This window comes from Pieris napi, chromosome 14 (assembly GCF_905475465.1).
Source record: "Pieris napi chromosome 14, ilPieNapi1.2, whole genome shotgun sequence".
NCBI lineage: Eukaryota > Metazoa > Arthropoda > Insecta > Lepidoptera > Pieridae > Pieris > Pieris napi.
In genome coordinates this window covers 3876861-3889485 of record NC_062247.1, presented here as the reverse complement: position 1 = coordinate 3889485, position 12625 = coordinate 3876861, and the positions used below count along the sequence as shown (strand labels likewise).

The window sequence follows — 12625 nt, the reverse complement described above, 5'->3', positions numbered from 1 at the left end:
GTCGAAATAACCAACATCACCGCATACCCGAATTCAAGTACGACCAGTCACCACAAGCAGCACCCGTTCACGAGCATGACGCATGGCCAGCCATCGGCCCCCTCGCCATATTTTAGGGAGAGAGACAACCCGACGCATGGACGCCGCCACAAGCAATGACATTTAAGCGAGCATGACGATCCCTGAAATGTGAACTTGGCTACATAAGAAAATAATAATAAGAACACTACTTATTCTGAAATAATTTGATTTAAAACAAATCGTTGTAAGAAGAGAATAGTCCGCATACCACGAAGATAACGAATTGATAAGCATGCTATCGCTTATCAATGTGCGGTCAGTGTCAACAAGTGCTTGGCAAAATTGAAATGAAAGTTATTCGATCATATTTTGGTTCCCTCTGTGTGTACTGACACAAAACAAACGAGTGGTCCTTGTATAGGGTTCGGCACACTTTTTATTGCCAGACTGCAGCGCAGCTGTGTTATACGTACGTATATTGCAAAATGAAAATCGCTTTAGCCGTGGGGCTTACAGGGATACATTTACATACATAAAGAAAAAATTGCACTCGGGTAAAGCTATTGCATAATTTTTTTTTTTCAACTTATGCAAATATAATTATTTATTTATGCAGTATTTTTTTTTCTTTGATATTAATTCAAGTATTTCTTTGATAAATTAATTCAATCTACCACTCTACCAGACTCAGACTAACTCGCCTATATAGTCTGTCTCACTCTATCGCGCACCGGCTGCACCGATCTCGTCAGAGAGATGTGAATACACAGTATGCATTCTGTCCCGCTCTAACGCGCAAGGAAAGGATTCTGTCTCGACGCTCGACGTCCGCGATAGAAGCTATGCAATAGCTTATAAACAAAATTAAGAAAGTCGTATAATAAATCCAAATCTTTTAGGCCTACAACGCACTAGCGCGATGCGGTGTGCCGCTGCGGTAGGCCGCGGTATATACGGTCTGCCGTAGCGGCATGCCGTATTCCGGCTAACCGTCCCTATTGCGGTCTGCCGCAATCGTCACTCGTCAGTGCTTCTTGAAATATTGTATACGATGAAGAAGTTGTGGCAGTTATTTATTTATATCATCGTAGAAAATATCGTCAAAAAAATAAACATACATTTTGGATACATCCCCTATTGGAGACACGACATGACAGCAAAGAGTCGTCGTCTTGGTTGGTTAGCCGAATCCTGAGTTGCCTCTCCAGTTGTATTCATTGTGTACGTGGATGTACCTGGTAGATTTTGACGGTTTTGGTAACGGACGGTTTTGGTGGTTGTAGTTGTGGATTCTTTATTATTGAGTCTACTCTGATACTCTCGGCCAGTGTAGTCACTATCAAGTGTTTGATATTCCCTTCCAGCATATTCACTTTCATACATAATATGGTTTCGATACCCTCGATCAAATTGCCTAATAGGATAACTTTAATGAAATTATGGTTGTTGAGCATTTCTTATAACTCTTATGATTTCACATCTCGCTTCCAATTTATTAGAATCTGGAATTTTTTTGAACTCTTTTAAAAGGGATAACAAAAACAACTTGTCATCGTCATTTTCCATTTCTTTTTTATACTCCAAGTTTTTGTTCAATACTGATACCAATTGTTGTCCAATAACGTCTTTATTATTGCTTTTCTTCCTTCTTTTCTGATTAGCTACATTCTGTGATGTTTCATATGGGCCATCATGATTTTGGGAAAGATCGTTGTCAATGTCTGACTCTGTCTCATATTTTACTATAGTTGAGTCTTTTAAGAATAATAAAATATTATAATAGGTATATGGGCTTTTTTGTTTGGCACCTGAACCGCTTTTCATGTTTTTTAATTTTTTAGAAGCTTTTACAAAATTATCTTTAATATTCCGCCATTTTTTCATAAGTACTTTACCTGTAACAATAACCATTTAAATTAATAATAAATAATTATGTTTTTAGATATTTGGCGACCGGATGCACATTCGCTGAAGTGCATTACACATTTCGAATTGGTGCGAGTACAATAGCTGAATTTGTTCGTGAATTATTTGGCAATATGGTTGCTGTTGAAAGAATCTTGTTTATCGAAGCCGTCTCAACAAGGATGGCTAGATATTGCAAAGGGTTTCTCAACAAGAGCTAATTTTCCGTATTGCATTGGGGCTATAGATGGAAAACACATACGGGTAATAAAACCGTGTCATAGTGGATCCATGTACTACAATTATAAGCAGTTTTTTTTCCATTATACTGATGGCTATATGCGACAGCAATTACAAATTCATAACAATAGATGTCGGCGCTTGTGGCAAATTTAGAGACTCAACAGTTTATCAACACTCTAACTTTTACAAAAAAATGATAGCTGGAGAACTTGAGATACCAGAACCAACACCCATATAACAAGTAAATACTATTCCAATACCATATGTTTTAGTAGGCGATGAGGCGTTTCCCTTATCCACGTACTTAATGCGACCTTATGCAAAACCAAAAAATACTAATTTAAATACTACTAAGAGAATATTTAACTATCGGCAATGTAGGGCACGGCGATATATCGAATGCTCGTTTGGAATACTGAGCAATAAGTGGCGTATATTCCATAGACCTTTAAATGTGGATATTAGCTTGGCTACTGATATCATCAAAGCATGTTGCATTTTGCTTAACTACGTTCGAGATAGAGACGGTTATAACTATGAAGATACTTTAAAATGTTATATGCCGCCTGATGTACCAGAAACTCAGAGAACATGTAATCGAATAGGTAATAATACCGCTGAAAGAATTCGTGACTCTTTCGCTCAGTATTTTGAACACGAAGGAAAACTGGAATGGCAAGATAAATATATATATGTAAATATAATGCGCATTGATCCGCAAATCGCAGGAAATTAGGAATAAAAAGTATGATGATTGTATCCTTTAAACCATGATAAATAAATAACGTAACTTACCGAGTTCTTCCTTTTCTTCTGGTGTATCATCTTCATTTGCATATATATTAATCACTTCCTCCCAACATTTTAACCTTTTATTTCTGTCTGGATGATCAGCGCATTTGCTATCCCATATTGCGGGGCGGTCTTTGATTTCTAAAATGAACTTTTCTGTATCAAAATCCATGACGCGCACTCTGCGTAGTGTCTAGCGCGAGGAACAAGCGATGACTGAGGCGTCAGGCGGGTAGGACGTGGTATTTGCGAATTGCGGTTAACCGCACCGAGTGCGTGGAGGGGACGCGGCGCACCGCATCATTCAACCGGTGCGGCTCGTCGCAGCCCCAGAACACCCGGAGCGGTTGACGGTTGTCCGCAAGTCAGTGCGTCGTTATCGTGCGGTTTTATGTAATAATCGATGTGCGGCCTGCCGCAGCGGCACACCGCATTGCGGCCAGCCACTAGTGCGTTGTAGGCCAAAGGTTTAAATGATTTGTCTTTCTATTTTAGCACTGAATTCGAGTTTTTAGGATATTAGCAAAGACGTACGAGTAGCTTTATTAAGCTTGGCGACTCTTGATAAGTAAGTGACGCAATTATGAAAATAAAAACACGCGTTTGGTGAAGAAAACTACACGGCTGTTTGCTTGGAAATGCCAGATTATTCAGATAACATATTTTAATAGTTACGTAATTGTCGATTTTAATAATTACAATTTACTTAAATGCTTTAATTGCTTTTCATATACTTCAGTAACAGAACGATTACCATTCTATGTCTTGTCTTATATAAAATCAAGTAGGTATCAACTATCACGTCATTGTGTATGAACTTCATAACGAGGCGAGTGCAAAATGTGCATCATTGATCTAAATTTGGGTCGTATACTCAAGTATTGTTTACAGTGACATCTCTCGAAAATATACAATATATGTACTTTACTTTTGGTAGAAAGACATCAGAAATATATATAGTAGTTACGTAGTGTTTCGTTAGATGTCCGTTTACTAAATATTTTAATGTCATCTTAATATGTACATATATGTAAAATACGTGTCAAGTTGTTTGCCAGCTATGGACTCCTAAACTACCGAACCGAGATCAATCGAATTTGCACACCGTGACGTGTAGTTTGATCCAACTTAAAAGATAGGATAGCTTACATCTCAATTTATACCCGCAATATTATTTTATTGCAAAATTTTTGTTTATTATTTGATAGTCACAATTCTAACAGATGGCACTGTGTTGAAAGTACCAACGTTTCACATAAGCTACAATTTAATGGCATAACCACCAAAAAAGCATGGTGGTCCCCATGACTGGTGTTCTCCTACCGTTTCCCTTGAATAGTTTGCTACTATGTAATATAACAAAAAACTTAGCCACAGCAACGCTTGGCCGGTCTGCTAGTATATATCTCTAGTCAAGTTCACAACAAAATATTCTAATTAAGAACTTTTAACAAATGTTGTAGATGTCGCTTTTTCAAATATGTTAATCTGTCAAAACCAAAATGATCTAATAAGTTAAAGAAATAGTAAAAGATGTCGCTTTTAACATTGTATGTATATATTAACTTGTAGAAATCCAACACAAGTTCGTTAGAACTTAGAATACGTTATTAAGAAAACTACTAAATCTTGCTTTTCTGCATTAAAAAATGTTTAGTGGCATGTAAACTTTTTTTTAATGAATTCATAAACTTTACCCGCGCCTTTTTAGGTAGAACTTCTTGTTGCATGATCATAGAATATTATTTTTAACTTTATCCAATATAAAAATGTAGCATTCGAGACTTTCTATTGATACGTGGGTACAGACACTTTAAATATATTTTATATCAATGAAAAAGATAAAAAATGTTAAATTCTTATTTATTTATTCGCATTAAATAATTAATATTTAGATTTATATTACACTTAATATTAATCACAATTATTCTATATTTATTGCTTATTATAATCACAAATTACTTTGGCTTTAAAATAATAAATCTATAGAAAGAAATACACACATTTTAAGCAAACAATAATATATGTCCCAGAATCAAGTAAAAGTATAGGAATTATGGTATTTATAAAATCCTAAGGATAATATTTGGGAACGAGACGTACGTGAAAAATGTATTGGATTTTGACATAGTCACCGTTCAAGCTAAGTGTAGTTATTGAATCTCACCCCAAAATTAAAAAAAAAAATTTAGTCTGGAATCTCAGAAAATCTAGACTTTTACTTTACTTATTGACACAGACTATAATAATAATAATAATATATATATATATAAGTTCTCTGAATAAAATAGTGAGTAATAAGCAACACATAAATGCTTCGATATAAATAAGGGATTTCAAAAACCGTATGACTTAGTTATAAATAATATTGATTAGACAGTTTATATATAAACTTTATAAATATTGTTTTCGAATACACAAAAAAAGCGCCAATGGACGTTCCTAGGTATTATACAAATTTTGCGCCTTCAATTATAATCTGTTCTACAAAATTACCTCCTTACCCATACAATAAATTCAAACAAAAACGATAATATTAGCTGTAAGGTAATAAATAACCTACATACAAAATAATCTTTATTACTTCTTAAAGGAATATTATTACCTTAATAATTGAAGCAAGTGTTTCAAGGTGTGACTTTCAGGAATATATTTTTAAATATAATTTACACACACTACTTATTTATATGACCTACTTAATTATAATAAATTAATACATTAAATTTTTGTGTTGACATCTCAAAAATTTAAAATAGGAATTCTTAAATAACAATGACAATAATTGAATACAATATCAGCTATATAGTCGTTATATAGTCTGTGATTAACTTGAAACCGTTGATTTGAAGTAATGTTAGCAAAATGATTTACAGCCATTCCTATTTGACTCATTTTAGCCATGACCCTACTATTTAGAGTCACGTAAGCATTTGTTGTTTTCTGTTGCGCTAATATTTTTTTATACTTACTTTGGTGCCTACATCGGCGATATTGATAATAGTAATTGTTACATACATCCTCCTACTTATATAAAGTTATCTAATTAATATACAACTACTAGTTTTTGGCACATTGATTCACAGTATCTTCTTCTTCAGAAGATATTATTCCTATAAATACTTACGTAGTAATATATACTTACTACTTTTATTACTAGAAGCTAACATAACATATACATTCTTATGGATTAAATTCTTCTACGTATAAAGTAGGATTGTGAGAAATTTTGGATAACTACAAGATGTGTTGTATTTCTTCGAAATAAGCACTGGATAAAATGAGCATTGTGGACTGTAATGAGCATTAGGTACTTCGTACGTTATAATTAAAATTATATAAATCATATCAAAAACTAAAAGATTTATAATCTTATGGTATTTAAATGCTTTACATACAAGGTTATTCTCACCCGTTACACTTCGTAGACTAAGAAATTACTACTTAAGTCTAAGTTATGGTGGTGGATGTATTAAGAAGATGGTATATATGTCACCGTAAAATTGTAAATACCGTATAGTATAAGATCCCGCTATACAACGACCTTCACCGAGATGCTTATTTAATGAAACTTATTTTATATTTAATTTAATATGTCAATAAATATAATCCATATGGGTTGCCTAGCAAATTTCAGTCCAGAGTATGTTTAATTAATATTTAAAAAAATTTTTTTTTTTTATAATTAGCATGTAGTAAATTTTTTGAACTTTTTTCAATCAATATTTTTAATCAGGGTAGTATTATATATGTATCACTATAACCTTCTTTTATACTAAAGATGTATATATACTTTAGTGTCACATAATGGATTTCAATGGACTGAAATTTGCTAGGCAACCCAGATGGATTATATTTATTGACATATTAAATTATATATAAAATAAGTTTCATTAAATAAGCATCTCGGTGAAGGTCGTTGTATAGCGGGATCTTAGACCAGTATATATAATATAGATTACAATCTACCGAATAATATTACGTTAAATTGTAAGCAGTACGTTGAGGTTCACAACTCTTCAACAGTTCACAATCTCGCGAGATAGATTACAACCTATTTACATTTTTACGGTGATATATATATATTATATATATAATAATCCTATATAATATAAAACGTAGCCATTTGCCGCTTATACATTTACATTCACTGTTTTCAAGCGAACCAAATAGAATATAATTTTGAGCAACCTTAAGCATCAAGAGCATTCTGGTGGACGGAAAAACTAAGCTTAGTTCGTTTCCACCTCACTAATAAATTGAGAATATAAGTAAGTTTTGGCAAAGTTAAAAAATCATCTATTCTTAGCTGTGCAGAAAAATATCGCAGTTTGTAACCAAAGAAAAGACAGAGAAAAGGTGAAAACCTTTTCTCGCATCATGTTGCACAAATTAAGCGTAGATGTGTAACTATTTCTTTTTTTATGTGATGTAATTTTTCCTTTTACCCCATAATTTTTGCTACTTTCACAAATTTCGTCACTATTTTTATTGATACACCATTTTTAGTTAAATTTATAAATAAGAACATAAATAGGGGCAATACAGAGGAAAGATTTTTGTTCCAGGCCTGACATGCTAACGCTAAGGATTGATAGTGACATCACCTAGTAACATCAGCTAAAGTCATTCACACATTCGTTTTATGTTGCGATATCACGCTTCGGACAAAGTTTTTATCGCTCATTTCGTCTCGGGGCTGTAGAGCCATAGAGCAAGAGAGCATTCTATATCCAAAATGTCACTGTCAGCTGTCAACGTCATATCAAGATATATGACGATATACTTTTGGGTTCATGGAATTTGAATTAAGAGTTAGCGAAATCGGTAGCCCAGTAAGTTATTTTCATTGCTAAGAGATATCCTACTCACACTGAAAATATTTCCAAAGTCTAGACTAACACTATAATTAAGGTAACATCTATTTCTATAGAGACAGGACAGTTATTCTACAAAGTTACTTCTAAACATATATTTTCCCTAATACCTATTCCATACTTCAGACGGCAATTCATAGTATCAATGAGGTTCCATTTTTACCACTGGGTCTCAAGAAGGTGGATCAGGAGGTGCTGGTGGTCCTAATGAAGGTGGCTGAAGAAGTTTAGTAGTTGCTGGTAGACCCGCTAGATCAAAGCCTGGTGGGGCGACGATGCCAGCGGCTGTAGCAGTTCCTTGGAGATAGGCAACAAGTCTGAAATTACGATGTTTATCTTATTAAAATGATTAAATAGGAAATACATTATAAGGATTGTTTGTGCACGCCGTCCACACTTATTATCGAGGCCACACATTGGTTCTAGTTTGTGTAACTTGTTTTTTTGTGCGGCTTTCTTGGTGCATAAATAAAAAATAAATGGGGAAAATCGTTAAACATTATTTATTCAATATTAAATTAAAAAAAAATAGTTTTCTAGAAAAAGTATATTTATTCGGTCAGGATTTTAATTGAGATTACAGTAACAAGTCCAGTAGCAATTTGATTCTTATATGTATTGGGAAGGAAGTATAACTTAATTAAAACTCTCGTATTCTCTACCAACAAATATTCGTTATTGCTACGAGTCGTAGATTTTATAGAGCTACGACTACGCTAAAGAACAGACGTAGCACATATAACTCGTATTATATATATATTGCGTTTACGGTACAGGAATACGTGTTTAAATATTTTTTGATAAATACAATATAAGAAAAGATAAATGTTTCGTCTTACCTGCGTAGCTCCTCGAGTGCGCTGGCTTGCATAAGAATGTAATTCTTGGCTAGCAGTAGCGTGGCAATTTTGGACAGTTTCCTAACGGATGGCGAATGGGCATAGGGAATCACAGATCTTAGTTCATCTAATGCGTCGTTCTGAAAATATAAATATTTGTAGTACATCTGTACGCATTGTCTATGTAGTTTAGCGCAAGCTTGGTACAAAAAAAGCAAATATTTAAATTTGGATCGCTATTGGGAGATATAAAGTACAGACGCTGATGTTCACGAATTTCATACATTTATAATTTTTTGGAGAAATAAAAGCAGGCCTCCTCATAGTCGTAAAAAATAGCACGCTGGATACTAGGGAAATGTTTCATAATGGCAATCTCTATGGCTCTATTATAGCAATATTAGTTTACAATTAGAATAAAAAATTGGTACTTACTAAATCGTGCATTCTTCTTCGTTCTCTAGCGTTTATATTTAACCTCACGTTTTTGCCCTGGCGCATTTTCTGTTTAGATTTTCCATCTCCAAGTGCCCTGAAAAATCAATATTACATTTTAGGGAATACTAGCCTTCAATGTTGGCCCATGATTTAATCAGATGTATAAGATAAATTACGCAAGTGAAATTTGTGAAAAAATTTAAAGCCCCGCACGAAAAACTATGATGCGTCAACAGTTTGACAGTGGGGTGTGAATTATGGAATGTTTCGTTACATTGTGATTGGTCAAACGGAATAACATGTTAGCCTGCGATTGGCCTGTTATTGACCAATCATATTCAAACGAAACGAGGCATTGTTTTCTTTCGTTGTTCGTTCTTACCCCACATATCAGCTGCTTAACCCCGCATTATAATTTTAAAATTTTATGTATTGTGAAATTAACATAAATTAATTGAATTAGACATTTTAATAGGACAAAAATACTATGTTTTCGTCTACGAGTAGTGCTGTGAAAATATTGTCTGGATAAATTTAATAAAGCGGTATTATTAGTTATGGTTATTGACTCAGTTTCCACACTTAGCCTCTTAATAGGTCCGTTGTTGGGAAGGGTAAAGAATAATACTGTTTAATTGTTTGTAATAGCTATGAATCGGCAATCGAATTCCCTATACAAACTATGTTTCAATAAAATAACGACAACCGGTATTTTATTGAAACTGGTTGTCATACGAATCACTTGGGTTTTAAACACTTGTTCAAGTGTTGCGTTTTGTCCCTCGTAAAGGAGTTTGGGGTTACTTTTGTAGACCTTAAATTTATAGATATGTTGGTTCTATAGTTATCAAAGGCAAAATATATGAAGGAAATAATAATAAATATTATCTCAATACAATGGGTAAATGTTGCCATTATTAAACTATATAAATTTGAAAAATGGTTTAGTAGGGATTAAACTTTTTGGGTTTTATTTATTTTTAATTTTATTTCTGTAGGTTATCAGTCGAGTCTATGTAATTATTGTTGCAATGATATTTTTACAATGATAGTTTATTCTAATATAAATAATATATGTAACAAAATAGGTTCTCGTAATTACGAAACTTATGTTTTCTAGATTTAAGATTTACATTTAAATTGGTATTTTGAGGCATAAATCCGACTCTATAATATTGTTAAGTCTACATTAAGTTCAGTGATCATTGAAAATCATTGTATTGTGGTGCTTAATACCATTGTTAGGGGAATATGTAGTGCACAGATGGTCACTATGGGTGATATATATCAAATACCCAATTGTTAAAAAACAATGCTTTAGGGTATTGTTAGCTGCCTTTATTATATATGTAATTTGGAAAAACATTTTCAAAACTCTAAGGCTCTCCTTAAAAAAAACAAATAGTCGTCTTCATGGGAGATACTGATGAAGTCGCGTAGTATTAAAACTGTTTATAACCGCTATTAATGATTTAAACTGTGTTACAATGATGTATAGAACTACGTTATTTTGCATTTAACCGGGATGCCGTTCTTATCAGCGCATGCGCGAACAAGAAAACATATGTTTTTGAACACAAAGCCGCATAAACATTCTATTTTCGTGGATTTTCTGAGGTTTAACTGGAATCCGAAACAAAAATATCTTTACCCAAGCACAATTAAAAGGGGAACTTACCGTTGGCCATAGCTGGTGCCTGGTTCCGGTTGGTTTTCATCAGTGGGATAGCAATGTTGTGGAGGCGGAGGCTGGCCTCCTTGCATGTAGAAGCCACCCAGACCAACAGCCCCCAAAGGAGTCCTTCGGCCTGGCACTGATTGTGGAGGAGAGTGTGATTCGCCTAAAGGCATACCTTCCCAATTCCTCCGCCCCTCCATTTTAAGCTAACACATACCACGAATCATAAATATCACTTTAAAAAATCACTAGCCACTATTGCAGGCTGGTTTGGTAAAAAAAAAACTATTTCGAAAAATAAATGTTCTGTCAGACGTTTGAATTTGGAACGGGGTTGTCAGATAATGGTGCTAGTCGCGGTCCATATCGATTGGTACGCAGATGGGGCGCGCACCCCTCTCATCTCGGGCATTGTTCTGATGTGATTGTGATTTATTTGGTCGCGCGTGTGTAACGCATCGCAAACTTTCCAATATAATAATTGCATTAGAACCGGTAACTTTTAAAATAATAATACGCTAAAAAGTGTCTATGTTTATGATTCTACTTCTTAATTTAAAAAAAGAAATAGTAGGCGCCAGTTCCCTTTTTGAATCCAAAATGTTTTTACTCTTGCAGTGACAATTTGTCGTATACACTTCGATCAATAAGATTGTCCGAAACTATTTTATAGAAATTATAAGCTAACACCAATTAAAATGTTAAAACGAAGTCTAGAATATACATTCCAGTCAGTGATTAGTATGCGATTCAAACTTTTTTACAACTATTTATTAAGAAATAAATTTAAGAAACACTGATTACTTTAATATTATATATGAAAAGTTTTTTCAAAAATTGCGCGTTTTATCGCTATTGGGTTGGCATTTTAAAATAAATTGTTTATGGTGGTGAAAAAAATCCATATGATAAGGTGTAAAAAGACGCATGGTCACAAGGTGATAGTTAAAAAAATATGAAAAAAAGACAACTACGGGATTTTAAACCCTTCAATGGCCAATGATAAGATTAAGTATGGTTAATGATTTTGTAGCGACATCTATGATCCGAGGCTACAAAAGACACCCTGAAACGCGCCAGTTATTTCGACGACTAGCGATATATACATTAGTATATATGAGTACATTAGTATATATTAGTATTAGTATATATGATAAGTTGAGATAATTCTCAACCTATTTCAAGTCCTTCAGGACGGTCAGTGGTTGGAAGAGCAGTGCATTCCTTCCTTCACAGTCTGTTTCTTTCTATTTTGATTCTATTTAAATTCATTTTGAAATGTACTATGTATAATAATAAGTTAATTTAAAAAATAGTAAATTGTTTCGTTGAAATTTATTCGATCTCGTCATATTTGACAGACAAAACAAACACTTATAACCGAAAGAGTGAAGGAACCAACTAATTTCAACAGTCGATCGATTATAACTACATATCGAGCATGGTTTAATACAATTTTGGTTTAGTGCTAGTAAGATAACACTGCCGGTTTTTTAACGTGAGCGAACTAGTGACTATTATAATCGAATAGAAGGCTCGGAAGTGCGTTGCCGGATTATATTTAAACCGGGAAAGGTAAATCGCGAATACAGTGTGAGCTACGATGCCCTAATAATTTTGCCAGAATATTATTGATCAATCGCCTTAATTAGATTATGAAGTACTATGACATTAATTAATTATTTTATAATTGAGTTGTTTGTTGTGTGCCTGGAAGAGATTGCTTAGTAGTTGCCCGTTGCACCGGGTAGTTTGTTTTTAAGTTAATTGTTTAATTCTCGTCCAGTGTCAATAAATTAATAAAATGCTATTTTGACCATATCTGTTTATGTTAT

The 12625-nt window shown here is 33.6% G+C and overlaps 1 protein-coding gene and 2 long non-coding RNA genes across 3 annotated transcripts; 1 reads left to right on the top strand and 2 right to left on the bottom strand.

Moving 5' to 3' along the window:
• Nucleotides 1-132: 132 nt before the first annotated feature.
• Nucleotides 133-3718, bottom strand: LOC125056330. Its single transcript, XR_007118040.1, has 3 exons — nt 2965-3718; nt 1140-1916; nt 133-182 (listed from the first exon to the last, which is right to left on the bottom strand). It is a non-coding gene; the product is annotated as an uncharacterized LOC125056330 (long non-coding RNA).
• Nucleotides 305-2963, top strand: LOC125056331. Its single transcript, XR_007118041.1, has 2 exons — nt 305-490; nt 1964-2963. It is a non-coding gene; the product is annotated as an uncharacterized LOC125056331 (long non-coding RNA).
• A 3541-nt stretch (nt 3719-7259) lies between the features above and the next one.
• LOC125056325 (class E basic helix-loop-helix protein 22-like) lies at nt 7260-11211 on the bottom strand. The gene is made up of 4 exons (XM_047659376.1): nt 10791-11211; nt 9110-9206; nt 8675-8814; nt 7260-8152 (listed from the first exon to the last, which is right to left on the bottom strand). The coding sequence occupies exons 1-4, from the start codon at nt 10988-10990 to the stop codon at nt 8008-8010; spliced, it is 582 nt and encodes a 193-aa protein (XP_047515332.1). The 5' UTR covers nt 10991-11211; the 3' UTR covers nt 7260-8007.
• Nucleotides 11212-12625: the final 1414 nt, after the last annotated feature.

Bases quoted from the DNA above. Each gene is read 5' to 3' on its own strand.
- LOC125056325 (XM_047659376.1), bottom strand. From the start codon at position 10,990: ATGGAGGGGCGGAGGAATTGGGAAGGTATGCCTTTAGGCGAATCACAC. The intron at 9,207-10,790 runs GTAAGTTCCCCT...TTGATTTTTCAG, and splicing joins GGCACCAGCTATGGCCAACG to GGCACTTGGAGATGGAAAAT. The intron at 8,153-8,674 runs GTAAGACGAAAC...TCGTAATTTCAG, and splicing joins GCACTCGAGGAGCTACGCAG to ACTTGTTGCCTATCTCCAAG.